The sequence below is a fragment of the Corvus cornix genome, chromosome 3, assembly GCF_000738735.6.
Source record: "Corvus cornix cornix isolate S_Up_H32 chromosome 3, ASM73873v5, whole genome shotgun sequence".
In the NCBI taxonomy this organism is placed as follows: domain Eukaryota; kingdom Metazoa; phylum Chordata; class Aves; order Passeriformes; family Corvidae; genus Corvus; species Corvus cornix.
The window spans coordinates 25606955-25633675 of NC_047056.1; the positions used below are offsets into that span (position 1 = coordinate 25606955).

At 37.7% G+C, this 26721-nt stretch overlaps 1 protein-coding gene across 2 annotated transcripts in view; it reads right to left on the minus strand.

The window, feature by feature from the left end:
* THADA (THADA armadillo repeat containing) overlaps positions 1-26721 on the minus strand; it is a 154675-nt gene that overhangs the window by 103895 nt on the left and 24059 nt on the right. Inside the window, exons 23-27 of one of the 2 annotated variants that reach the window (XR_005604050.1) lie at positions 19860-19992; positions 16993-17106; positions 15765-15887; positions 15021-15112; positions 7914-8038 (exon numbers count right to left, since the gene is read on the minus strand). Coding sequence is in view for 1 of the 2 variants with exons in the window: in XM_010393672.4 (XP_010391974.3) it covers positions 15021-15112; positions 15765-15887; positions 16993-17106; positions 19860-19992 (462 nt within the window). In the remaining variant the exon portion in view is untranslated. The remainder of the gene's footprint in view (positions 1-7913; positions 8039-15020; positions 15113-15764; positions 15888-16992; positions 17107-19859; positions 19993-26721) is intronic. The other variant, XM_010393672.4, reaches the window with a different exon arrangement.

The following is a 26721-nucleotide window of genomic DNA, read 5'->3' on the forward strand; positions in this document are numbered from 1 at the left end:
TTTTGATCAGATAAAGGGTGTATAGGAAACCATTCAGCATCATCTAAGCAAGAATCACTTGAATGTTACCGTGGGGAAGCTCTAATTAGACATATATGGTATGCAGATAAAAAAGACTTCCTTTAAAAATAAATAAATGAAAGGCCATCATTTAGAAAAACAAAGCCAACTGCAGAGTTTGCTTGCCACAAGATCAACCAAGATAAATGTTCCATGTTAGCATGACTCCAATGCAAAGCTTCCAATAAGCAGACAGATCCAGGTTTGGAAAAACAACACCATGAGATGGCAAGACTGAATGTGCGTAAAAATAAGCAGACAAAAAAAAAATCACGCACGAGTCAACGAGCACATGGCAAGCATCAGCACAGCTCCTTCCAGCACTCAGCTAACATAACATGCCTTAGCCACAGGCCACAGAATAAACACAGCAAAACCAGATCGTTGGGTGGAAACAAATGTTCTAAGAGGGACAGGAAACTTTCTCTAGGCATGTAAGAAAAATTCTGTGAATATATATACAATATAGTGAATTGCTAGAACTAAAAGCAAGGAATCTGCAGTAGCTGTTATAGCTACAAAAAAGATTTCAGCTTAAAAAATTACATGGAAGCACTAAAGCTGTGAATTAATATAAATTGAAGCACTTATGAGGAAAGTTTAAAGACATCAATACTGATAATAACTGGTTATTCAGGCAGAAGATACCCATGTAATTTCTTCTAACAGTGTCCTCAAAGCAACTTCAATTTTTTTGCACATATAGTATGCAGCAAACTGAAGATGCAAAGCCAGAGACAGCACAAAACATAGGATCTATCAAGTAAAACATCCCATCCTACTGAATTTTCCTATGTAAAACATTAAGAACTCAGAATTTAAAAAGAAAAAATTCTATCCAAAAATGCTGTGGCATCTCCACCTCTTATGCTACAGAGTGCAACAAGCAAAAACAGAACTAGGGTCAAGTTTCCTATGGAATGGATGGCCATTGCTTAGAGATTTAAGAGACGACTACATACAAGTAGCACCACACAAGTACTTTTAAGAGGTCCATTTTTAAAGTATTAAAAATTCAGCAGCCACATTTGAATCAATATTAAATAATGGAACTGAATATCCTTACAAAGCCTCAAAATTCTTTGCAATTAGCATGGTTTCATAAATCTTTTTGACAGGAAAAGAAAATGAAAACTACTGAAGTGGGTAACTTACATAACCTTCATAACCTCCCACATGGTTTACTGCTCCAGAGCTTACTAAGGGGAGAAGGCAGCCTAATCAAAACCACTGATAGGCAGTATCTGCAGAAAAGATGTCCACAGGCACTTTCAGAAAAAAGGAGACACAACTGTCTGAGCAGACTGTTAAAGGGCCTCCAGTTCAGAGGGGAAACAAGAAACACGACACAACAACAGAAGTGCTGCAAAATTAAAAAGGGTGCTCAAAATACAGAGTATTGATCCAAATGTGAATCCACAACTTGGAGATGTCAAGACAGGGAGACAGGCAGCTGGGAATAAGCAGGAAGCACAACAGCTAGACAGTATAAAACAGAGGAATTAGTTATTTCATTTTTAATGCTGACCATGCTTTTTGCTCCTGGAAACATGTACACGCAATTATTTGTGTACTGTAACTGAGCCTGGAACAACAAAAAAGTATAATGGTTCTGCTTTTCAAAACTGTTCATGACACTAAGCCAAATATTTTATATGAATTTCATCAAAAACCATACTCCTTTGAAAAACCAATACTAGCACTTTGAGATGTGTCCCATGCATGCTAGTGATATAAACAGATTCATGCATGTACATATACACACAAATGTGAGTTAGACTTCACAAATAATAAGCTACCCCTATCTTTAAAAGAAGATAAGTCCCTGACATATCTGTAAAAGAACATTATCAAGGAAATGTGGGCTGAAACAATCCAAAAGACACTGCCAACGGTCTTCATGAAACAAACTTTTTCTTCTTCTTCTTCTACAACAGATCTGACAGGGAACAATAGGTTTAAGTTAAAAAATACAGATAACTACCTTCCCATTAGTCACTGATATAGTTCAAACACAGATTTTTGGCAACAGAACTACCATAATTAAATTCTTAAAGCAAACATTCGGCAGATCATAAGATTTTACATCTACTCCCCCCAAAATGTGTTTTTAAGAGAATTAACTGAGAAGAGCCTTAAGATACTAGTATTTTACCCCATGTCCAGCTGAAACTATTTTATATTGCTTCAGAGATCATCTTTGACAGTATGTTCAACCACAGACTCTGTAATAGTATTTTCTTTTTTCTGTTAGTAACTCAAAGAAGCACAATTTCACAATCCAGAATTTCAAACAGGATTACTGAGACCCGAACAATGAACTGGTGGAAGGTTATTTACTGAGAGAGCAAGTAATGAAACAGAAAAGTTTCATTTCATCAATGGGCTGATGATGCTAACAATAAAATCCCTCTCCCTGATGTAAAACGTCATTCAAGTACATAATTAAAATGATGCCTGATGTAGAAAGGCTGAGAGAGAAACTAATGGAAGCACTCATATCCTACTAAGTTCACTTGTAAAAATGATTTGAAGAACTGCATGCAGAATACTGCAGTACTTAGACAGGAAGACGCAGTATTTACGTCTCAGAGAGTTTCCAGTTTAACAACGTTAGTGTTTTTTCATGCAAGCAATTCTGCACAAAAGCCAGATGACAGAGTACAGCCCATTCACAAAAGGTTTCATTTTGATGGCTAGACACAGCAGTCATGTTTTAGCACTTAGAAGAAAGACTAGCAAAGAATGTTTATGTAGAGAGACATACAAGAGTTTCTTTGCCATTTTCATTCAGTTTTCCCCACCTGAAAAGATGCTCCATTAACAAGAAACAGTGATACAGAGGTATCTTCTGTACCATGCCATACAGAATCAAGTGACACCCACCACTCCTAACACCCCACACTCCTAACAGACTCCTCTGTGCGCCCTTGAGTCAAACTCTCCCTCTTAAATAGATTCTGGAACAGGCAAAAGCAGGGGGAAAGAAAAATCTTTCACAGAATATAGAGGTCATATCAATTGGCAAGAAATTACTTTGAGTGCATGTGATCATAGGAAGGACAGAATTTAATAGCTGGCAATAAGCATGTGGGAAACAACTGAATCACAGCTGAGTTACAAAAAACCAACTAGTGATAGGAGTAAAAATTTAAAAAAAAAAAGAGAAGGAAACTCAAAGTAAACTGTAAATCGATAAAACTTCAAGGAAAAGTCTGGTTTAAGCATAATACACAGTTTAGAGTGTTGATAATGCTTCTTCAGAAAATATGCAAAAAACAGTTTTACTTTTTTCCAAAATAACCTAACCCAGAAGCCCTTATTACACTCCTGAGTGTCAGCAGTTCTTCCATTCATTTACCACCAGTTCTTTGGCTTTATCACTTTTCATTTTATCACTAGAATGGCTTAAATTAAGCCAAAAAATATGTACTTTAAAGTTTTCACTTCATGCACTTTCCTTGTGGAGGTATCAATAACCATCAAACTTCTAGAACCAATTCATAAATGCTGATGAAAACTGTGACATCTCCAGCAATTGCACATTGTGTTTGTCTCAGTAGCAACTTGATGCGACACAACGCAAGGGTTAACATCTATGTTTACATAACTAATGTCTTTCTAATGAAATCTTCCACCTTTATACATAACAAGTGGGTGCATTATTTAACTGCATTTAAAAAATACTTTTCAGAATAAAACCATGGATGTTGCAGTGTTCTTTTTAAAACTGTGCTGTACACTTAAGAGAACACTCCAGGAGATTAAAATTCTGCTGTGACACTGGGGCATACATATCATTTTACTGTGACATGTGTCAGAGATTACCTGCTCCTGTTCTTTCATTTATTTTTCAGAAGAACAAAGCTCTATAACCTTGTAGGCTGTTTTTAGTCACTGACATGTTAAATAACATTTGCAGCAAATACGTTCATACTTGAGTATAACATAGGTGAGATTTGGAGACAACTTTCTGAGGGCAGCAAAGGTTCCTGGTGTTCTTTTTGAAATATAAACATTGCTAACATCTCATGTCAGCTGACAAATGCATGGTCAGATATTTCACAGGGAAAAATAACACTATATTTAAAAGAAAAATAGAACTGCAATGTGAAAAAAAATATAGACAAGACACACTTAGAGAGATAAGGACAAGAATACTGTTTTAATGAAACTACAGAAATATATTTGTCTCCTGTAAAATCTAGTCGTGTTATACCAATCCTTACATTGGAATCATTAGCCACATCTCAGATGATCCCTTATGTTAAAGAGCAGCAATGCAGAAACAGAACCCAACTTACTCCTGGCACTGCACGGACAACTGCTGCTGAAAGAACTTGAAAACCAGGACAGACTTTGGCAGAACTGTCATTCAAAATGACAGATTTATACAGACAATATACATTTTACATATTTGCTTCTTCTGATGCCACTGAATTATGAAAAAAATCCCACAATGCAACTAAAGTAGGCTAACCTGACTAGACTAGGTTTTAGTTGCCTATTTTAACATTCATGTTCTTTCACTGACCCTTATCACTTATTAAACAGTTAGAAGCTGACTCAAATTATAGGAAGCATATTTCCCTGCTAACAAAGATAGATTTCAAAAGCATAACTCAAAATAAATGGGAAACTTTTTTTTTTTTCCAACTACACAAAAAACACCAAGAAAAAATGTATGTCAGATTGATTTATGCTGAGGTTATGGTAAAGACCAAAGCTAATTCAGACATGCTTTAAGAATTACATTTGTTTTTTGGTCCTTTAATAGGACTACATTATATGACAATCACATCTGCATGCTGTGACAGGATGAGTAACAGCAATAAAGGTACAGAAAACAGAAAATGTCCTAACTACAGAGGAAGCAAAACTCAAAGAATTTACTGTATTTTAATCAAAGGATACTTTTTTATCTTGTATTTTAGAACACAGCAAAACAGCGTAATATTATACAACTACGAAAGCAAATATGTAACATTTTAAATCACTGAAAACTGGTAGCAAGGAGAACGATTCATAAAACTACAGATTTTGCAGCTGGGATGAATAATCCTGAGCATCAGCACTGACTGAAAACCAACTGGCTCAGAAACCAACAGCCCCAAGAGAAAAAATATATGGGTTACAGTGGATGCCAAGCTCAGTGTGAGCCAAGGGCACATCCTCACTGCAAAAAGGGCAAACCACATGTGGGACTGCATTCATTAGGACAAATGCAGCAGCAGATCAGTGAGGCAGCACATGGAATCCTCCATCGCATTCCGGGTTGCCAAGATCAGAAGAGATTAGAGCACACAAGAGAGGGTCCAGCAAACAGCTGCTGCCCAGAGGGACACGGCCTATAGCACATACCCTGTAAGAAGAAGCTGAAGGAGCCAGGTTTGTTCTGTCTGACAAAGAGGAGTTCCAGGGCAGATCTAACAGCAGCCTACAACCACTTGAAGGAATCAAAGACTAGAGAACTAATAATCTCCTTGCAGTAGCTGCAGAGTACAGAAAGGACCAGCAGTCACAAATCATAGCTTGGAATTTTAAAGTGGGCAAGGGGAATGAAGCACTGCAACATGTTACTCAGAATAGTTATGAAATGCCCTTGAATCTTTGGAAGTTTTAACTCATCTGAAGAACACCGCTGACCTGATGAAGTCATACTTTCAATGGGAATCAAGGAAACGGGACAAAGATCCCTTTACAGTTTGTACGGTTCCATTTGGCTAGTTCCCACTCTGCCACCCTGGTTTTAACATTGCCTTCTTAAAAGATCAATATTTTTCTCATCTTCCTGCATTTGCTGCCCATCACAAGCCACTGCAAGTACAGTAAACAATAAATCCTGCTCAGAACAAAATTCTTGAGATTTAACGGTTTTTATTAAGTTAGTAACTCAGTCTTTAATTCAGCACAAACTATTATTTTTGCCACATTGTACGCTAGCATTTAAAATACTAGCTTGATGTAGAAATAAAAATAACCACTTAAAATTTTATTTCAGAAGTAGTATATGTTTATGAAAGCTCTTGATTATCAGTCCCTCTGGATGACCACCAGAGAACCAACACTATTATTACTAAGAGACAGAGACAATAGCAACAGGCAAGTTCCCTAAGAAATAGAGATCATATACAAATTTTAATTTGCCTCAGATAATTTTGTTTTAAAGAATATACATAAGAGTTAAATTCATGAAATCACATACTGTCTCAGGACTCATGACAAACTGCTCTCAATAAAACATTTCACATGCATAAGAGAATTTTAGTGCTGCCATAGAAGGCAAAACGGCCATGTAATTTTGTGGGAGGCCACAATGAAGCCCGGAAAAAACAACTGTACAAAACCCTGGTGTAATGCATTGGCTAATAAGCCCAAGAGCAAGGATATGGAAGATTATTGCATACTTGTTTTTCTAGCCCTAACATGATACAGGACACCTCTTCCGTGACAAAAAGGCACAACTTTTCTGTAACCCCATCAAATCAGTTACAAAAACCAATTCAGATTTCATTTTTACCCTGCATGAAAAGGAAAACAGTATGAAGGGGAAAGAAGAATCATTATAGATGTGGGGTTTGAACTTTTAATAAAGATATGGTAACTCTGTACCTTCAATAAATCTAACATTTGTTTTGTTAGTAATTAGAAAATACTTAAATCCCAGAACAGTAAGCAAAATAGCTTAAGTTCACTGACATGAAAAAACATTCCTTTATGCTACACAGACCTAAAATAAATACTTAAAAGGAACTAAGAATATGCCACTATATCTTGGTTTCCATTCTCCTTCAGATAGAAGTGCTAGAATAAACATTCTTACTAGTTTACATTGCTGTGTTTTTATGAGGTTAATAACTGAACTGCCAATCAAAACCTGTATAAATACAGTAGTTAAATACCTTCTGCTTTAGAAGCACTTTTATTTACAAGAGAGCTAGCCAAGATTTCCAAAGGACTGCATGGTCTGGTTTGCTTTGATCTCTTAAGCACAAGTTTATTTATACCTCTTGTTTTGCTATTTATTACACTCTCTGTGTGATCAGGTATGGAAAAGAGCACCTGCATGGAACAAATACATCAGGAAAAGTGTGACTTAAGAGGAGTAATTATGCAACACAGTTCAATAAAATAACTTGTGAAGAGCACTTTTGCTGCAATACTAGATAGAGAAGCATGCATACAATGGGCTCAGAATAAAACCAGGGGAACACCACTTAAACCCAACATCACAGATACAACCTGGCGCCTACATCAACACACTAATCACCACTCAACTTTGATATACACAGACAAATGTACTTTTATGTACATACATGTACATAAAACTATGTCTAAAACTGAGTTTAAAATAATTATAAATAATTACTTTTAACAAACTTTTTTTAGGACACTGAACTGTGCGTATGTGTGTATGTACATACAAATGTATGCACATAAATGTAACTGAAATTGAGATATGCATATATATCTAGAAAGTCTCCAAGAATTCTGTTCAACCACTGCTTATAACACTAGTATCTTTAATCTCTTACTACGAATTTAGCATTGTGAATTTCAACTTCAATAATCCACACTTTCTCTCTGGGAATATTGTGAAGAGTAGCAGCTTTTTATTTAGTATAGTGAAGGTAATGAATAAGGGATAGGTACATTATGCATGGAACAAAATAGAATAATTACCTCTATTCATACTAACGAAAACTTTTAACACTACAGCAGAAACTAAATTACCTACTTGTGTGGCTAGTTTACATTAGTTTTTGTTTCATGGAATGCATTTTACTCACTTGGTAGAAACAAACATTAACATTCTGCCCCTAATTTATTTCAAACGAATGAACTGGAGTTACCTTGGGCCAGCATATATATTTTTAGGATGTTTCATTTTGGGTAAACTTTCATTCAGATTCATTCAGATGGTTCATCTTTCCATTTTCTGGTGCTGACTTAAGACAGGATGTTATGAAGATACTCCCTGTTCAGGAGACCAGAGATAAATCACTGGTGTGCAAACGTGTGTGTTTTAGACCCCAGAAATGTGATTGGGATTTATGTGGGTTACTTCTTTTCTGACTCTGTATAGACAAGATAAAATTTTGAAGTAAAAATGGTTCTGTAGATTTTAGGCATTTTATGAAAAACACACACTGTTCCTAAAACCAGCAGATACCATAAAGACAAAGAGCATCCTCAGCCTCAAGAAGAACAATCCATATTTTCTGCTACAGGGGATTTTAGAGTTTTAGTTTAGACCTATAAAACAAACAAGAGTAACTGAAGCAGTAACACAGAGGGAAACATTTGCTGAGGAGCTTGTTTTCAATTTCTTTCTGTTTCTGCACAAAACTTTCATAAATTTTACCTTCAACTTACAAGTTAATAGCACCTTATCATCATTATTCTTGTTATAAAGGCATTTAGGGAGCCTGTTCAAAATAATGTTTAAACAAGCATATTGTTATTGAACTATTAATCAGCAAAAGCCATAATGGTTATCTGAGTCATCCTGAACTTTTGCATGTTTTCTTGAGACAGTTCTAAGATTAATTCTTCTAAATCTGTCAAAGTCAATAAAAAAGAGAGCCAGCGTATTAAAAACAAAAAAGTTCAACAAAATAAATGTGGCCTATTTTTGGCACACAGAAGGGGAATAGATTTTTTTTCTTAACAAAAACAACCCCCTCACAAGGCAATGTACTGCAACAAATCCTTGGTAACTACTTTGAAACCATTCACCGGAACAACTGAAGTGGCATGGAGGGAACAGTCTGCAAAAGGTGACACAGAAGGAGCCAGAGGAAAAGCACCAGAGGCACTGAAATGGCTCGGTCACCTCATGAAACCTCACTGTCACTGACAGAGTATTTCAACAGAAGAGCTGCAACAGGCCAAAGCTGCCAGAGAAAATCCACTAGGGAATCACGCACAAGATCCAAGATAAAGCAATCCCAATGCTTTCACAGCATGCAGTCCAAGAGGCACAGGGCTCAGTGAGGCCGGTTTTGTGAATCAAGCTGTACATGCATATCCCTGCTGGAGCAGGCACAAGAGGCTCAGCATTCCTGGAGCCATGGCTGTGGTGGTTCCCATCCTCTCACAGGGAGCTGCACCTCAGCTGGCACATGGGAATTCTGCCACTGGTGCATCCCCAAGTCAGCACTGAGTGTTTACGGGCCGGAGTAACTGTGAGCATCCCCTCCAGGAAACTCACCTAAGGGCTACCCCATTTTATGACACTGATGTGCCACTACAGCCTGACTACATCAGCACCACTAATGTTTATTTCGGCTTATCCCAAAATAGGACTGGCCACTCCTCTGTGGGCAACACAGACCCATCCTGGAAGTGATGATCTGCTGAAAATGTCTAATAAGCTTGCTGTTAACACTGACAAAACATGACTGATGTCAGACAGACTTTTCAGCTGCTAAGTTGGAAATACTGGAAGTGTTAGCCTGCCAGGAGTGGAATATTTAACAGGAATCATGTACTTCCGATGTAGTCTATGTATTTTATGCTACATCTCAAAAGTAGCTTAGAGAAAAGGAAGATAGTATCAGACTCATTTAATTTAGGGATAATGTTATGAAAAGAGAGGTTTGCATTAGAACATTCACTTTCTAGTGTTTTCCTCTAACTTTTCACAGTGTTAAAAGTGATTATGGTCTTAAAAACCTTAATGTTAAAGAAAAAGCATACAATTTAGGAGAAAAAATAAACCAATATAAGTGTTTTTAGAAGTAATTTGATTTTACTCAGTGACCTTCAAGTGTGCAAGCAACCACTTAACTGAGAAGTGCTGAACACTCAACTTGCAATAAAAACAAGGAAAGCAGAGAGCAGTCATGCATGTTGACTGCCTCACAGCCAGCAGAGCATCTTCATAGCCTGTTAACATCTACATAGTTGTCATCTTATTGTAATTAAAAAGATAAGTTCCCCTTTTCCAGAGTTTGAAGTCAACATCTACTGACAGCTATAAATGAAAATAAAGACAAGGTATTATGTAGATAGCAATAAAAGTTCTCTTTCTTTTCAAATAGCTCTAAACCAACACTGAAAACATGGCAGCACTCATACTCAAATTCCAAGCAGCATGAAAATCTATGTTGACAGCTAAGTATTGTTCTGCATATACATTATCCCATCACTACACTATAAATACATAGGAGCTTCCCTCCTCCCAAAATGCAAATACATACACATATACACCAGTTATGAAATGTAAAAATCATGAGGCTGCACTATACCATTTCGGCCTTGCTTAAAACCCTGTTTTTTAATCAAGAAGTTGAAGATTTCCCTTCTTGAAAACTCCTCCATCAAGGTGAGACGCAGAGGGAATTCTCCCCAGTTCCCACTCTTTCTTTGAATCCCTGATTCTACCTGAGGCCATTGGTCACTCTTTCTCAGGACTCTACAATGCTTTTATTCCAAATCAAAAAATTTCAGATAAACCAGGATGATCCTTTATTACCCTAAAGACTGAAGCTTGTTCTAAGTCAAATGGCAAATTGCCTCAAAGGCAATTCCTGATCATGCTTATCCTTTGGGGTGGGGGGGTGGGGGGGTGATAAAAGAAAAAAAAAAAAAAAAAAAGCCTGAAATACCAGGAATTTGATAAGAAGAGTCTCATCAAATGTCTGATGACAAGTATCTTGTTCATTAACAAGCAGTAACAGCTTTAATTAGCATTGTACTACAGACCAAAAAGGTATCTGACATATATACATATATGTGTGTGTAGCACTGGATGTCTACAGACTACTGACTCCACTACAGTAAATATGCACATATGCAGTGTATATACAGACACACATATATGTGTCTGTGTAAGAATTTAGATTGAAGTACCACTATTTTTACTGTAACTCCTCTGAACAGAAAATAATTCCTCTATGACGAGAAATTTAATTACATTTCAAAATTAATTTCAGTTGACTGTACACATAAGTTACTCTCATTTTCATTTTGATTTTCAGGTCTGCATTAGCTATCATAATATATATACCTTCACCTCAAGACATCCTAATTTTTCATGTGACATTGGAACCTACAATCAAGTACAGCAAAACTCTACTTTAGATGATTTGCAAACTCTAGCTAAGACGAAAAAGAAATGACCATGAAAGAAACAGAACTATGAAGCACACACTACAACCCGGGCTTCTTGAAAAGTGCCTGGAATGAACAAATCTACATTGCAAATTGACTGCACAAGAAAAAAAGAAGTAGCTATTTAACCAAAAAAGGAGAGAAAAAACTCATTGGCCTACAGAACTCATTGCTGTCCAAAGTCCTATTCAATCAATTTGCATTAAACCCAGCCCAGTGCTCAGGTCTTCAACAGGATCCTCAGGGTGGTGCCTCCAGGAGAGCTGTAGAGGAACTTTTTATAAGGGCATGTAGGGATAGGCCAAGAGAGAATGTCTTTCAATTGAAAGAGAGCAGGATTAGATCAGATATTAGGAAGAAATTCTTTACCGTGAAGCACTGGAACAGGCTGCCCAGAGAATTTATGGATGCCCTGTCCCTGGAAGTGTTCAAGGCCAGGTTGGATGGGGCTTTGAGCCATCTGGTCTAATGCAAGGTGTCCCTTTCCATGGCAGGGGCACTGGAACGAGATGTTCTTTCAGATCCCTTCCAACTGACGTCATTCTATGACGCCAGAGCAGCCAGTGGGATGATGTGCCTGGAAGCTGGGACCCTCTCCTGAGTCCCTGCCTGGGTGGAGGGCACATCCCAGAGTACAGTTCAAGTGCTGAACAGCAGTGGGGCTGGGGAACAGCTCGCAGCTGATCCCACCTTAGCCAGGCAAGTCAGGATGCAGACACAGCAAGCATGAAGTGACTGACTGCACCAACATAAACACCTGTGCTGTGAAGGGCTGGAAGAAGGGGGGGCATTTCCTCTAAAGCACACCATGATGTATCGACACAGAACACACTTTCTGTAACCAAGTATCAATGGGCACAGTGCAAAGACTTCTTTCCCACCTTCCTCTGGACTCTGAATTTATGCGGCTAGAATTCCATTCCAAGTCTTGTAGAATTTAAATTATCATAGCATTTAAGAAAATTGTATCCCAAATCAAGTATATAAAACCTAAACTAAACCTTCTATAAGTAAGTGTTAACTGGGCCATTTTTCAAATGTAAATTCTCTGAAATTCAGAACATCATTTAGCCAAATACACACACATAGATCTATATACAGACACTTACACACACTTGTGGCAGCATTAGAAGTTTTGATACAGTCTTTCTCAGAAAGACAAAAGCCAGAGAAGAGTTCTAACTTTATTTTCACTAGAAGAGAAAGCACAACATGCGTAGTTGCATGGACCATGTAAACAGTCTTCATACAACTCCTCTCTCTTCTGCTTGCAAGACTCACAGTTGTTACTCTTCACATATTAATTTTCCAACTCATCGTTTTTTTTGTCCATGCTAAAATTAAAAAGATGAACCATTACTTCATGTTCCAAAGCTTCCTTCTTAAAGACTACACAAACTCTCCAGCACCCCAATTCTTTCAGAGTCATAGGAACTCTTCTTGAGAAACCAGTCAGAAAGTCCATCCATTTTTAGAGATGCCCAGAATAGCCCAGCAATAACCTAACGCCGTGCTGACACAAAAGTGACTGATTTAACCTCCTAATCTAAAATCAGGTAAACTGGAAACCTAAGCAGCGTCCTAATGGGAGACTTGGTCTGTGGACAGACTGTCCCTTAATGCAAACAAGAACATCCTCAAGGCAACAGAACAAGCAGCTCAAACCCAGGTGACTTTCACAAAAAGCTCCTAGAGATCCAAGCTGCTAAAATGCCAGTGCTTTGGAAGTTGCCAGATTTAGAACTGGGAAAATAATTACTTTGTTTTAATATATGAATTCTGTTCCAACAAAACACTCCTTGAGTTTAAAGCTCCCAAAGAGAAGCACCGAAGCGCAGCTGCACCCGAGGATGTGGGAGCTGTGCAGCAACGGTGACACCTCGTGGTGCCAAACCACACAAACACAAACCTCTCTTCCCAAACACAACCCACCTTGTACCCACCTGTGGGGTTCTCCTGCAGAGACAGGAGCTACAAATCAAATCTCTGCCTGTTTTCACACCTCCTGTATCTCACTGACCTTTCTTAAGAAGTGTCTTCCCAATCCCCGTGTCACAGTTTTGACAAGCACACATGGAAAACAGTAGAAGTGACTACATGCAATGTTTAATGCAAATCTGATGAACAGATGAAGAAAAGAAAGCCAGCCCAGCTCTAACATCTTTCGGTCAAAATGAATGCAGAGAAATTAACACTATCATTAATAAATTTAATTCAGCTACATAAAAGATCCCTTTCCTTCGTTCTGGCATCTTCCATCTCCAACAGATGCTCAAATCCATTACTTTCTGAAGCTTCACAAACAGAAGTCTCAGATTCCACAGATTATCACACTGCATGCATTTGAGACGTGAGTTTGCCTCCCCACTGGAGAAGTTAGTGCCAGGTCTTTCCCAAGGATACAAGTTTAAAAGAGCAGGGTGTCTATCTCTTTCAGTAAGTTCTCAATATAAAAATTAAAGAAAAAAAAAGACAACTTTAAATGCTGTTCTAAAACCAAAGTAGGAAGGCAAGAAATGAAAAATACTTTTTATTACTCTGCTTGGGCTTCAGAAGGGATACAGGAGTTAATTTAGAAGTGACTTGGGTTTCTGACAAAACAGGAATAATTCCATGCATTAGAGCACCTAACATTGCAAATTGTTGTGGGGAGTTATTTTCTAAGGGAAATGTCCCTCCAGTTTCCCACCTGTATTTCTTCCTCATGTTCATACATGCACAGTAACTAAGTTTTCCAAGTGACACCTGAAATCAATTCTTTCACACAGCTAAAATGGCACCTATGTAATATCTAAAAGATGACAGAGCAGTATCCTCCCAGGACATTTAGTTTTTCAAAATATGCATGAAAATTTTATTAGTTACATGGATCAACAGTAAGGAACCACTATAAAAAGACTGGAATTTTTGAAGGTAAATTGTAACAACTGCCTTCTTTCAGAAACTGCATGCCTTGCCTGTGATGCGAAAATCCATTAGGAATTTCTGCAATGGTTACCATAATAGCCACACTGTGACCACTCCATGGCTCCACGAGCTTACCCAGGTATATTTTTTAATGAGTTTATTCTACATACAGGGTTATTTTCACATTCCTCCTAGAGCAGAAACCTCAGTTAAGGAGCACAGGGCATGGACATGCTTCATTTGCTGAAAAAGCTAAAGCAAGGGGCTGCAGGCCAAAGAAAACATGGGGGTCCTTGTGCACTAACTAGAGGGTGCAAAGAAACCAGAATGCTCAGGACTGGGGAATTTTAAGAGTCAGAGGAGGACGGGTGTTACATAAAGTGAAATAGTAAGGGATTTGAAGCAGGACTACAGAATCCAACGGCATTTCTCTTCTTGGAAGAGAAATGGCTCTGCAAGCCGCAATTTTGGGAGCTTGGAAGAAAGAGACATGACAGCGTTCTACAGTGTAAGACTGAAGGGGAACATCTCAAACACAGGGGTGAAATTACCTCCAGACCTGCTCTAGAAGGAAGTAAACATACGTGTAACCACTGTCCCACTTCTCTTTTACCCCCTTTCTCTTTGCTCTCAAGAGCAATAGGTCTGTTTTGTGACCATGAGAGACACTGGGCTTTTGGAAGAGCCACTGGTAGCAAAACCTCTCAGCAACATTCCACTCCTGTGAAACTGCACACGAGTCCAAATTAACTCTGTATTGAACAGCAGATATTTTTGGCCCTACCACTCACTCCTTGGCAGCATAGTTTAAGTACAGCTAGATGTTCTTGTAACATCGTGATTAAAATATATCCCTAAAGCAAGGAACATTTTCCAATTGCTGTTGGCTAAGGTCATGTTTCGCAAACTTAAAACTGATACAAAGTGAAGCTTACCTATTTTTTTTGGAATTTTCATCTTTCCCTCTTTTAACTCCAAAAATTCTCGTAATCAGAGCACTAAAAAGAAGCGTAGATGAATTTCGTACCTAAAGGAAAAAATAAGAACTATGCTTTAAAAATCCCTTTGAAATGTACAAAATTTTTTTTATCAGAGTCATTAATGTACAGTCAAAAAGTAGAACAGCTAAGTGAAAAGCATACTACAGGCCTGCACATGGAAACTACTAATTCAGAGCATCTTTCCAATCAAGATGGTACTACTGGAAAGTTCAGGTTCTTTACAGATGTCTATCTTTAATATAAGGAATACATCCAGATTTCCAGGAGTTCAAAGCATTCACCCTTATGCATAGCAGATCATGAAGTGTTCTACCTGAATATGCTATATAGAATCTTCCCCTCAAGAGCAAAGTAACAGTCAGAATGAATGCAAATGCACTCCTTATTAGCTAAGTACACTGACTCCAAATTTAACAGCCAGAGAGACTTTTACCTATTAGGCCATCTTCGTACCTACTTTCTGCGAATATCAGCACTTCAAATTAAGAAAAATTAAGAAAAAAGCCACAACCAAATTTTTTTTTTTTTTTGCAGCTCTACATTAATTTTTACTGTACCTTAAAGTATTATATTCCAGAAATTGCGGTACTGCCATTTATAAACACGACCAAAGCTTCACTGAACAGCACCACTCTATATCCTGTTAAATTAGAGAAGCAAAATCAAGAATTAACTTACTGCCCAGACAGGTGACATAAACCCTAGAATTGATGCTTTTATTCCATCTGCAACATAAGGCACGATGTTTTCACCTAACCGCGTATCCCTGTACAGTGCCCGGAGGATATTTAAAGCATGAACCTGTGTTGGGAGAAGAAATATATGAAAAATATAAACTCATTAGTAAATATCTTAAATTTAGTTTATGTAATTACAGCAGTGAACATGCAGAGCAAATACAATCTATATACACATTTACAGCACTTTATTTCCATATTAAATGCAAGAAATACTGCTGCTTAAAAATGCATTAAAATGGTGCTGCAGTAAACACTGTTAAAAACAGTTACAGTTTAAAATTATATTCCTCCAACAACTATAATTACTAGTCGCAAGTGAAGGCCAACGTTCTTTTTTCCTTAGTTTATCATGGCTGTAAAAATAACTTTTGAAGTTCAGAATCATCTTTTCCAACATTCTTGACATGCTGTAAATGCTGTGAGAAAAAATAAACTACAACTCACAGGAGGGCAATATTAAGCTAATACTGACAGCCAGGCTAGCTTTACCATGTGGAGCATTTTCTGATATTTCTCTGCCCTCTGTAAGGGAAGGTGGTAATACATGTAGCTTCACAGACTTTGACAAGGCTACATAAATTTATACCAGCAGAAGATCTGGCAGAGTCATTAGAACATACTTCTATGTATTGTGAACAAATTATGGCTTGCATTTACAAACAGACAGAAAGGACATGATAACAACATTTTGAATTCAGGTCCTGCCTTTAAAGTAAGTTTTTTTAATATTCCAAATGTATGTATTTAAGTTTTAGAAATTACTAAGTATGACTAACTCAGTTTTCATGGCGTGTTTTACTATAATTCATGCATAAATAACTCATTTATTTCTTTTAAAATGTAAGCAAAACTTTCTTGTTCACTTACAAACTTGTAAAAGGGAAGTTACTTATCTATCTGTTTAGAAATACACTAGAGGCAGTAAATTGCTTATATATGATTTCATTTGCTGTACTAGGAAAAAACCTATGGAATTACGCCCAATCCATTTTTCATTATGTTTTACAGTAACTTTGTAACCTTGCCCATGCAAACACATTTTAAAATCTAGCTATAGATAATAAGAACAGAATTTCCTTATTAGAAACATACACTTTCCTTAACTGTTTGAAATAGTGCAAAATACACTTTTGACATTTGCCTTCTGATGAGAGGCTGAATTTTACCTGTGGAATTACACTTAATGATTCATTCAAAGGTGCAGCCAGAGATATCAACTCTTTCATTGTCATTTTCAGCAAATCTGTTTTGCTCTTCTTTGGTTCTGATGCCAACAAAGCCTACAGAAAGGAGAAAATAAAAATCAGGTGTTTCTAGCCATTTTTCTGTACTACCAGTTCTGTGCCATATTCCTATATTTACCATACCACAGCCTAGCTTCTGACCATATAGAAAGACTAAGGAAGAATTTGCAAAAAAGTTTCAGTTTCGACTCTTAGCTTTGTTCAAAGCTTCTAAGTATAAAAATCGTAGCATTTATGACAGCAAAAATGCTGTACTATACATACTTATATTTCCTAGCATGGACTTCTTTTTAGGTTAATAACCCATATATAAGATAGTAAGGGCTGGCCAAATAATAAATTCTGCTTTGCAACACAGGAAAAACAAGCAGCACATTTTTTAAAAAAGAGAAGAGATTCATCTATCTCCAAATAGTATTTCAGTGGATAGGACATCCAGCTGAGATGAAAATGCTCTTAATTCAGTTCTCTAAATTCAGTCCTGAATTTTAGAAGAGTCTTTCTCTCTGTCTAGTAGCTCTTGCTGAATTTGTCCAAGTTAGTACAAATGGATAATCATAAATCATTTATTAGTAATAAAAGATTATTATCCATTTGTGCTTTGGGGCCTACAGTCTGTTCAGCATCAGTAAGAACCAAATGGATCAACTGCAAGCCAAATGAAATACAGTGTTTAGGCAGAAACCCAGGAGTAGTTTCTGTCAGCTTATCAGTACCTTTAATGATAGGAGAAACAAAGAGGGCAAGGGGGGAAAAAAGGTGTTCATGAAGTATACCAAGTGGAGAATGAATTGAAGACTAAAATTTCATAATGTTAAAGCTGAAACTCATATTTTCCCACCCACTAACTGGAGCTGTACCTTTGCACTATTCAGTAATACCATTCCGATTTTAAAGAGGTCATGGAATGGTTATAACCTTAAAAAATTACATATTCTCATGAAAATAGATGTGTTTTAGCTAAACAAGAACACAACACAGGATGTGTTAGAGACCAATAGCAAAGAGACCACAATGTGCCTTGATTTTATGCATTAATAACTTTTTTTGCTGTTAGGATACACATTACAACTTATTTTTATTATTTTTTTTTATCTGAATGCAACATGTCATTGAAGGTTTAATTCATTTTACTGAGTCTACGGGCACATTCAAAACTACTGCCAAAGAACACTAACACATCTCTTTACTATAAAATTACAATTTGACAATAGTTTATTTCAGACTAATCCCAACGTTAATTTAAAACCTTCCCATTAATTGACTAGACTAACTTTGTACGCTTCCAGAGCTGTCAAAAAAGAACTCTCTGATCTGTTTATCCACAGAGCTGTGGAACAGTGCAAGCTTTGCCCTAAGGAATCAGTAGGCCAACTACAGACTACACACATTTTCTGCAGTGGGATACCACTGGATCCTCCTAGTCCTTACAGTAACGTAACTTTTCACATAAAAACTGATTTGAACATGCTTGGTTATTTCCACATTGTCAAGATTAAAACTAGGGAATGTCCACCAGATTCAAACTGTGTGGTGTGAATGGGGAAACCAGAAAACATGAAATGACCAAATTCCTTCTGTAGATAACTTACAGATACAAGTGAGAAAGAGATTTAACTGCTGAAACTGAACAGGAAAAATGTCTCCAAAACCAATGCCCTACTTCTGATCTCTGCTGCCTTGCACACACACATCTAGCAAAGCCAGGAGCAGGCTGTGACTGACATAAGAGGTCAGACAGAAGCCGGCTGCCTCAACTTTCTCAGGGCAAGCTCGGAGTAGAAAACAAGCAAGATTAATTATTCTGGCAGAGAGAGCTTGCTCCCAGCAGTCCCTCAGATTCTTGGAACATGCTTGAGACTGTACTTCAGAGAGTGAAGAAAGTTACAAATCGTATTGTTCATCTTGGACTCCTGTCTTAGAAAACTGGGTGAAAATCAAAATCATGGAGGTTAATCTAGGGGAAAGCAAATATGGTTGCTTTGAGGAACAAAGGAATGAAAATAGGTGAAGTGTAATCTGCAAAACCAACTCTGCAGTGACTGACCCCACAAGGATGTAGATGAGCTGCTGCATACTAATATGGGGCATTCAGCAAGAAGTGACACTTCAAGCAGAGACAAAACACTGCCATGCAACCACCAGTTCTGAACTTGGCAGAAGTCAGAGGCTGGGATTTATGGAGCTGATGGCAACAGAAGGAGCAGGAAGAATGTGGGAGCATGGCCCCACATTCACAGATAGAAGTCTTCAGTAATCTACTCCTTCATTGCACTTGAGAGTGCCAGTCAACACCTGTTAATGTGACACTATTATTTGTGCTTTATTGCTTTTGAAAGGCCTTCCCAAGTTCTTTGCAAGATTTTCTAGGCCACCATTTCACAATTCTGCAAAGGTCTGTTCATATTTTACCATCCTTTTGCTTTGCACTGAAGTAGCACATAGTTACATGGCTAACAAAGCCTTACTTAATCTCTGAATTAATTTATGAATGTGCCAGAATTATTACAGTTGTAACACAAAGCCTAAACACAGTCTTTAGAAATGCCATTGAAATCTACCACAAGCCAAAAATCTCAAGAGTCAACAGAACTGAGGTGCCAAATATCATTTAATTACAAACAGCTTCTTGGTTGTACAAAGGCAAACAAAGTGTGTATAATAAAAAGGAAAAAAAAACAACTGATCAAAAGGGGTTGAAGTGGGAAAAATAAGTATGTCATTTTCTTTTTTCTAATGGCCTTTCTGAAGAACACATTTAAGTCAGAGGCAGTAACATGAGTTGGTACCTGTATGTAGAATGGAATTCCTGCACTCCGTCTGGTTGCACACAGTGTGGAAGAAGGATCACAAGATTTGATTTCTTCTAACACATAGCTTAGCCACTGCTCTGGCATCTTGTGCAGACTCTCACTGTTACATCTACATCAAACAAATATATAAGAAACATGAAACAAGTGAATAAAACAAGGACAAAGTCAAAGAAAGCATTTAGCAACCTTAAAAACCATTTCTTACTGTATGTTAACATCTCCAAGCACATACACAGATTTTTATTATGAAACAAGATGAATTGTACATTTTTCCGGTGTTGGTACAAATTATATTAACCCTACTTATTAAGTGCCACTATCAAAATATATTTAACTGAACAGAAAACAAGATTCTGTGCTTCCATGCTGCAACAATTCTCTTTTGCCAAAAATTGCTACCATGTTCTGGAGAAAAAAAACAAAGACATATGCACATCAGCCACTGCGTAGGAAGTGACACTTCACAAATTCCTATCTTTGTTGCCACACAGTAGCTGATGCGTGACCCTTACACTAACTAATAATCATGTTTATAACCATACAAACCAAAACTGAAGCCCCTCAAAGTAAGTACACATTATGTAAATAACCCTGCAAACCTCAGAGCAATGGAAGGAATGAAAAACATGACATACTGCTCTTTTCAAAATACTAAGTCAAACTTTTCGTAAAACACCTAAATTGCTCTCCTATCATCAAATACTCCTCCACTGCAGTTATAAAACTCAGCATTGCCTGTAAGCAAAGGACTTCCAAGGACAAGGGAAAACCCAAGTCTGTTTCAATTACTGGTGCAGTTCAGTTCAGTGAAATGTACCACATTCAGTGTGTAACACCAGCCCATTAATCTTATGTCAATGTTCCAAAAGGTCCATTCATTGTTACAGAAATTTCTATTAACAGGACATTGTTATTAAAACCTGTCACACTGGTTTGACACGTGAGTCAGAGTAGAAGAAATAATTCATCACTGTGGGCAATACAATTGCAATTATCTCAACCATGCAGGACTTGCCTTACCTAAAAATATGAACCATAATTAAATTCTTGCTTAAGTAGTGAGACCTTACGGTAAGACTACAATCAAGTTTTCTACCTGGGTGATTACAATAAAGAATTTAAAAGAAAAGGTAAAAGGCAGCAGGTACTGATGTGAATACCAAAATCTAATGGAAGGTCTGCATCTATTCTCTTCTTCATCCTCCTCTTATTAAAGCAAGAATTTACATAGGCTTAAAACCTGATCATGAACAATAAACAAGGCTTTAATCTGTAGTGAAACCCTCCTTTCCTTCTTTAACAAAATAAACAGAAAGCTGGTAATGCAGAAAACCAAGGTCACAGGAAGTGCCAGACAGGTCAGCAGAAGACACAGGACACTTCTTACTGTCCAGTAATTCCTGCATGATTTCCACCACATTTCTTACACTGCTGCCAGGCATTCTCCCCCCTTTTTAAGGGCAGCACCTCTTCAAAAGGGCAGTCAGGATGCAAACCACCAGTGCAGAGCTCAAGAGGAACAGGGCTTCACAAGCAATACGTCACCTTATACCATGGCATTAAAGAAAGGCACTTCCTGCCCCAAGCCTATGACAGAAGCAATCAGATTAACCTGGAAACTCACAGTGAGTTCTCTTTTCTTTGACTGCTCTCCTTCTTTTGCTGATAATTGGCTTCTCCATGCTTACTTTCAGGATCCATTCCTTTGCTCACTTTTGGGTACACAATGAGGATAAAAGTCTAGGATTGAGGCTACACAAAACTTCTCATGGATCTCCTCCATGAGTCTCAGCAGTTAGACACTACTTTGCAGTTCTCTTCGTCCACATCAACACATTCTGCAAAAGCTGCTCCTTCTGATCATGGCTGCACCTTGTCTTACCACCCCAGCTAAGCAGAATTTAAATGTCTTCATTCAGTCATGCAGAGAATGACAGCTCATCTCTCTTCAGCATGTTATCTTAGTATTAACACAAACACCCCACAAGAAATACTCTCATCTGCTGGGGGGGCAGAGGAGCACAAAGTAAAGCATTAGGGAAATATTCAGAAGTTGCTATGTAGCCCACCGAATATTTTATTCTTAAGTAAACTGAGGGGTTTTTCTCCTTTCAGTCCTAGTAGAAAGACGAGAAGCATACTGAAGTCAAACTTCAGACTCCCTTAAAGCCATATTGCTTTGATCTTGCCACAAGTAATTCTACCTTGTTCAGTCACCCACCAATGTACTTTTATTTATTAGAAGGTGAAAGAGTTACTGCTCTGGAGTTAGAAACATTAGAGACTATTGACTTTGCAATGGAGATGACTACTCCCTTCCACTTGGCAGCTCTGTCTCCTTGTGGTCTGGCAAGAAGAATATTGTCACAAGAAGCAGGTGGCCCTAAGTTTTAAGAATAACAAAGCTTTACAATAAAAAAAATTAAAGCCTCAAGCTCAAATGTCATTTTCCAGAATGAAAAAGTAATTATTTCTACCAGATCAAACAAATACTGCTGATAATGAAAATATAACACAGTAAGTTGATACACAAATTACTTAAGATGCAGAACATTAAGTGTAATCTACAGCTTTCTGTCTGTCCATCTGTCAGTTAAAACAATTTCATACATACCCTAAACCCTTTCTGTGGTCAGTATTAAGGAATACAAAAGCCTGGCAATCCAAAGTTAAAGTAAAGTCCTCTCCCTAAGCCATATATCTGTACCTTCTCCTATCCAAAATAAATGGTGTGTTAATGATGGGTTGGTCTTGAATTTGGCCTTCCTGGATTCAAGTGCTTTGTGGCATAAATGTCACATGACCAGAAGCATTTTTCTATATGTGTATATCCAGAATTCAGTGTTTCCAATCACTGTGAGCAGTTCCTATCTAGGGAAAAAGGGGGTTTCTTTCACCATTTTTTCTCTCTCAACAGGCCATCAGTATCATTCTTTTTCACATAAACAATGATTCCCATTTTTTATGTTAGACATAATATTGCCCCCTGGCACTTCTCAAAGAGACAAGAATCTAGCCTCAAAAATCCATTACTATTCAAGTTGTAAGTCTACTTTTAAGAACAACTCTTCTGAAGCTACGAAGTCCTTCCACTTGCATCCTCCTTTTCATAACATCTGCTCTACATGAAGCAAAGTTTTCCAGATTATACACGTGCACTGAGAAGGGTTTGAGGTTTCTCTATCAGTAAAGCAGAGCAGAGAGAACCTTAGGTGGCCTCAAAATCTCAGAAAGACAGTATCATTACCCATCTCTCTCTCTCACACCAAGCAGGAAAAGAAATCGGAGGGAAAACACAAACACTGTTAAAAATTAACACATCTTCAACCTGAGCAGTGCCCTACCATTGTATCTTTTACTTCCTTATCTCATGTACTTCCGAACTCTACAAACACCTCAATACACAAGAACGGTTCTTCTCCCCCAGTTTCTTTCTCTCCCTTCAACACTCTTTCCTTCATCTGTGATCACACTTTTGCTGAAAAGTTATTTACAATTTTAGTAAGTTTCACTAGAAGGTCCATTAGTGATATAATCATTTTAAAAGTCTTCCTGGCAGATCATAGCAGGCTGGGAAAGCAGAGTTACAGTCACTTCAGAGCAACAGAATGAGATGGAAGCAGAGTTTACTACAAATGATTAGGAGCAGTCTACTCTCAGTTCCCCAAAAGAAATATTACAGAAGATCAGACACTGACTAGGTACAGATGAGTAATTTTCACTAATACTAACAAATTAAACATTTGTAAAATCAAAGCATGATTTTTCTTTATCATTAGATTTCCAGAAAACTGTCATGGTCCTAACTTGCTGCATCCCCTAAAACAGTGTTCACTAAGTTTAAGATCCAATTCAAATGTTTAGAAGTGTTCAAAATAAATTATTCTTAAGTAAACACATTGCTCTGTATGACGTTACCCTTTCCAAACCTTACCCTTGCATTCTGCAACCTTAGTGAAGCAAAGCACTACCACCATAGCTATGCAACACCATTTGAGATTCCCAGAAATCTTTATGTTCTACCTGATGTCTCAGTAAAGAGATCACTAAATAAAAGCAAAGCAGGCAAAACGTCATTTGGGACAGAGAAATTGCTTGAGTAGTAAGGATTACAGGAGATTCAAGTTTAAAACAGATTTCTGACTTTTCTTAATCACCATGTTATCAGACCAAATCAGCATTTTTAATTTCTCCAGGCCTTTGACAGGAAATACTCTTTTTAAAAACACATTGCTTATTTCACTGATATGAATGTTGCTTGTTATGTAACTGTATGGTTTTCTGGAGGTGCAGCTGCAGGCAACATTAAGCAGGCGTGACAAAGGGAGCACTACACTCCCAGAAGGAGTATCAACAGGGAAACAGAAGAATGGTAACCTGCATACTGAAAGCCAACTCAGCAATTTACATCCAAATTTCAAGACAGATCAGTTTCATCAGGTTTGTAAGAAATCTCTGCAGAGGAAATATTTTTCTTTCACCACTAACTCAAACAGGTCTGAAAACCATCGTTCTCTGTCTAGAAAGAAGTCTGCTCTTGGCTCTTAAAAAGACTCCTAAGGCTTTAAAAAAAAAAAAAAAAAGGGTTTAAAAAGGGTTTAAAAAGTCTTGGTGTTTAAGGGTTGTACAGCTAAAAGCGAGCTCAGATAAAAGACACTGCAGAACAAGGCTTTTAAGAAATGCTTAGCTAAAATAAGTGAAGTACCATGTTCAACTGGTGTCATTCACAAATGCCTGGAAAAAGAATTTGGCACAATCTTAGATTTTTCAGTGTGTTTCACAGAAAGAACAAATTCAAGTGTCAAGGGTGCTTTTGCATATCTTGAGTTCAATCCTGTTCAACGAGGTATCATGTTAAGGTGTACATTACTACAAGCTGCCCCAAACAAAAGCTTTCTCCTCGGGCATTTGTGGACACAGCAGTAAATTAATACAGATTCTGACACACGTGCTTCAGGACTGTCCATGAGCCTCTCAGCTGTGAGAGAGCCAGTGGAGATTCACTTGCAGAACGGAGCCCCCCAGCTGCAGCAGGGGACGTGGAAAGACTCCATGACAACCAACAGACCCGCAAGGCAGCTGCATTCACCGAGACTTAATTCACCCTTTTTGGAGCAGAGTCTCAAAATACTCCTCATATCCCAGGAGCACCAAATCAAAGAGTCATTTCCTGTTCTGGTATCAGTCTCCTTTCTCCTTTGTTTTAAATACAAATATAAGCCTTGGGACCTGTAGTTCCTGGAAAATACTGTCTTCCATTGAAACGGATGTACTTCCACAGAGCTGCTCTCCAGTTCTTGTATATCTTTTTTCCCAAAGGAACACTTGCTCGACTTGAAATAATCTTAACTTTAAAAATGCTAGGCAGTATGGATGATCAAAAAATTGTAATGAATAACTGCTAATTCAGAAGAGGAAGCTTCCTTAATTTTGGAGAGGTTTTGTTCTGGATGATACATACATATCACTTAATGTCTGAGTAATTTTCAGGAAAGCAGAGTTCTCTTGGGCTTGGCTCTTCATTTTTCAACCCAACATAAGGCTGCTGTTAAGTGGATTGTGCTCCATTAAATACAATGGCAGAAAGCAGGAGAGGCAACAAACACATCAGCAGCTTTTCCAAAGTCTGGGTAGATTTGCTCTACTTTATTTGCCTCAGCTTTTGAAAGAAACTTAAAAACTGAAAATCAAAGAAAAACAGCTCGTGTGCTATAAACTGACTGCATGTCTTATATATACGTTTTCCATTATTTCCTGCTTTTTACTTTGCCTTTGCTACATGACAGTCCCGCATATTGACTGAGATTAGACCAGTGGGGCTGTACCTGCTTGGATTTTGTCCTCCTTTCTCCTCTCAAAAAGACTCATGGTAGTAAGAGGTCTGTTTGTTGGTTGTTTTCTTTTTTTTTTTAAACTGTATTATTTGGAGGGTCACACTCTCTCTTCAATTTGATGGGAGAAAACTTACATCACCTTAGAACTTCCCGAACCAAGTTTTCGTAGTATAGAAGAACACCACAATATCTAAACAAATGTACATAAAATATATGGACAGGTAAAAAGATAAGCAGTAAGCTTCTTTTTTTCCTTTTAGAGTAAACAGCCAAGTGTAGAGCAAGGTTGTGTGAGCGCTCAATGAACTTCTCAGGCCAATGTGAAATCCCTCAGATTGCTATAATCTGAAAGAAAATAATGTACCTTGTAGAGACAGATGCCCAACAGAATCATGGCATGCAGTTTAACATCCCCCTGGCACACAGAACGAACACCACCACGTGTCAAACACCCATTTCTGCAGCAGTGCTGGTACACAGATGCAGCAGCCTCACCCAGCATCCTGTAGCAGAGACCAACCCTCAATTCTGTTGGGAAAATTGTCTGAGGGGACACACAGTGAACCTGATCAGCCAGCCAGCCTGTACTAAAACCATCAAAACTGTTTCCAGTATGAAATAAAGAAAAAGATCTGCACCTCAAACTGGCTGATGTGGGGCCAAAGGGCAACACTGGTTATTTAACCTGGCATTGATGTGAAAATACAGATGCTTCAAATTGAAAAATCTGACTGGTCTTTCAAAAAAACACATATTAAAAAAAAAAAAAAAAAAACCAAACAAATAAAACCCCACCAACTCTACCTAGTCAGTAGAAATTTTAATTTGTCTTATTAAAACGTGGATGCAATATAAACAGTGTATACCACAAAGAAACATAAGCAGCACTTGAAATCAGTAGCTAAGCATGTAATGGAAATTCCAATGATCCTGCCCAGACCTCAGGACAATTCTGTCCATTTAGTTCCTCTAGGAAATTATGAAGTTACAAGGGGAAAGAAATA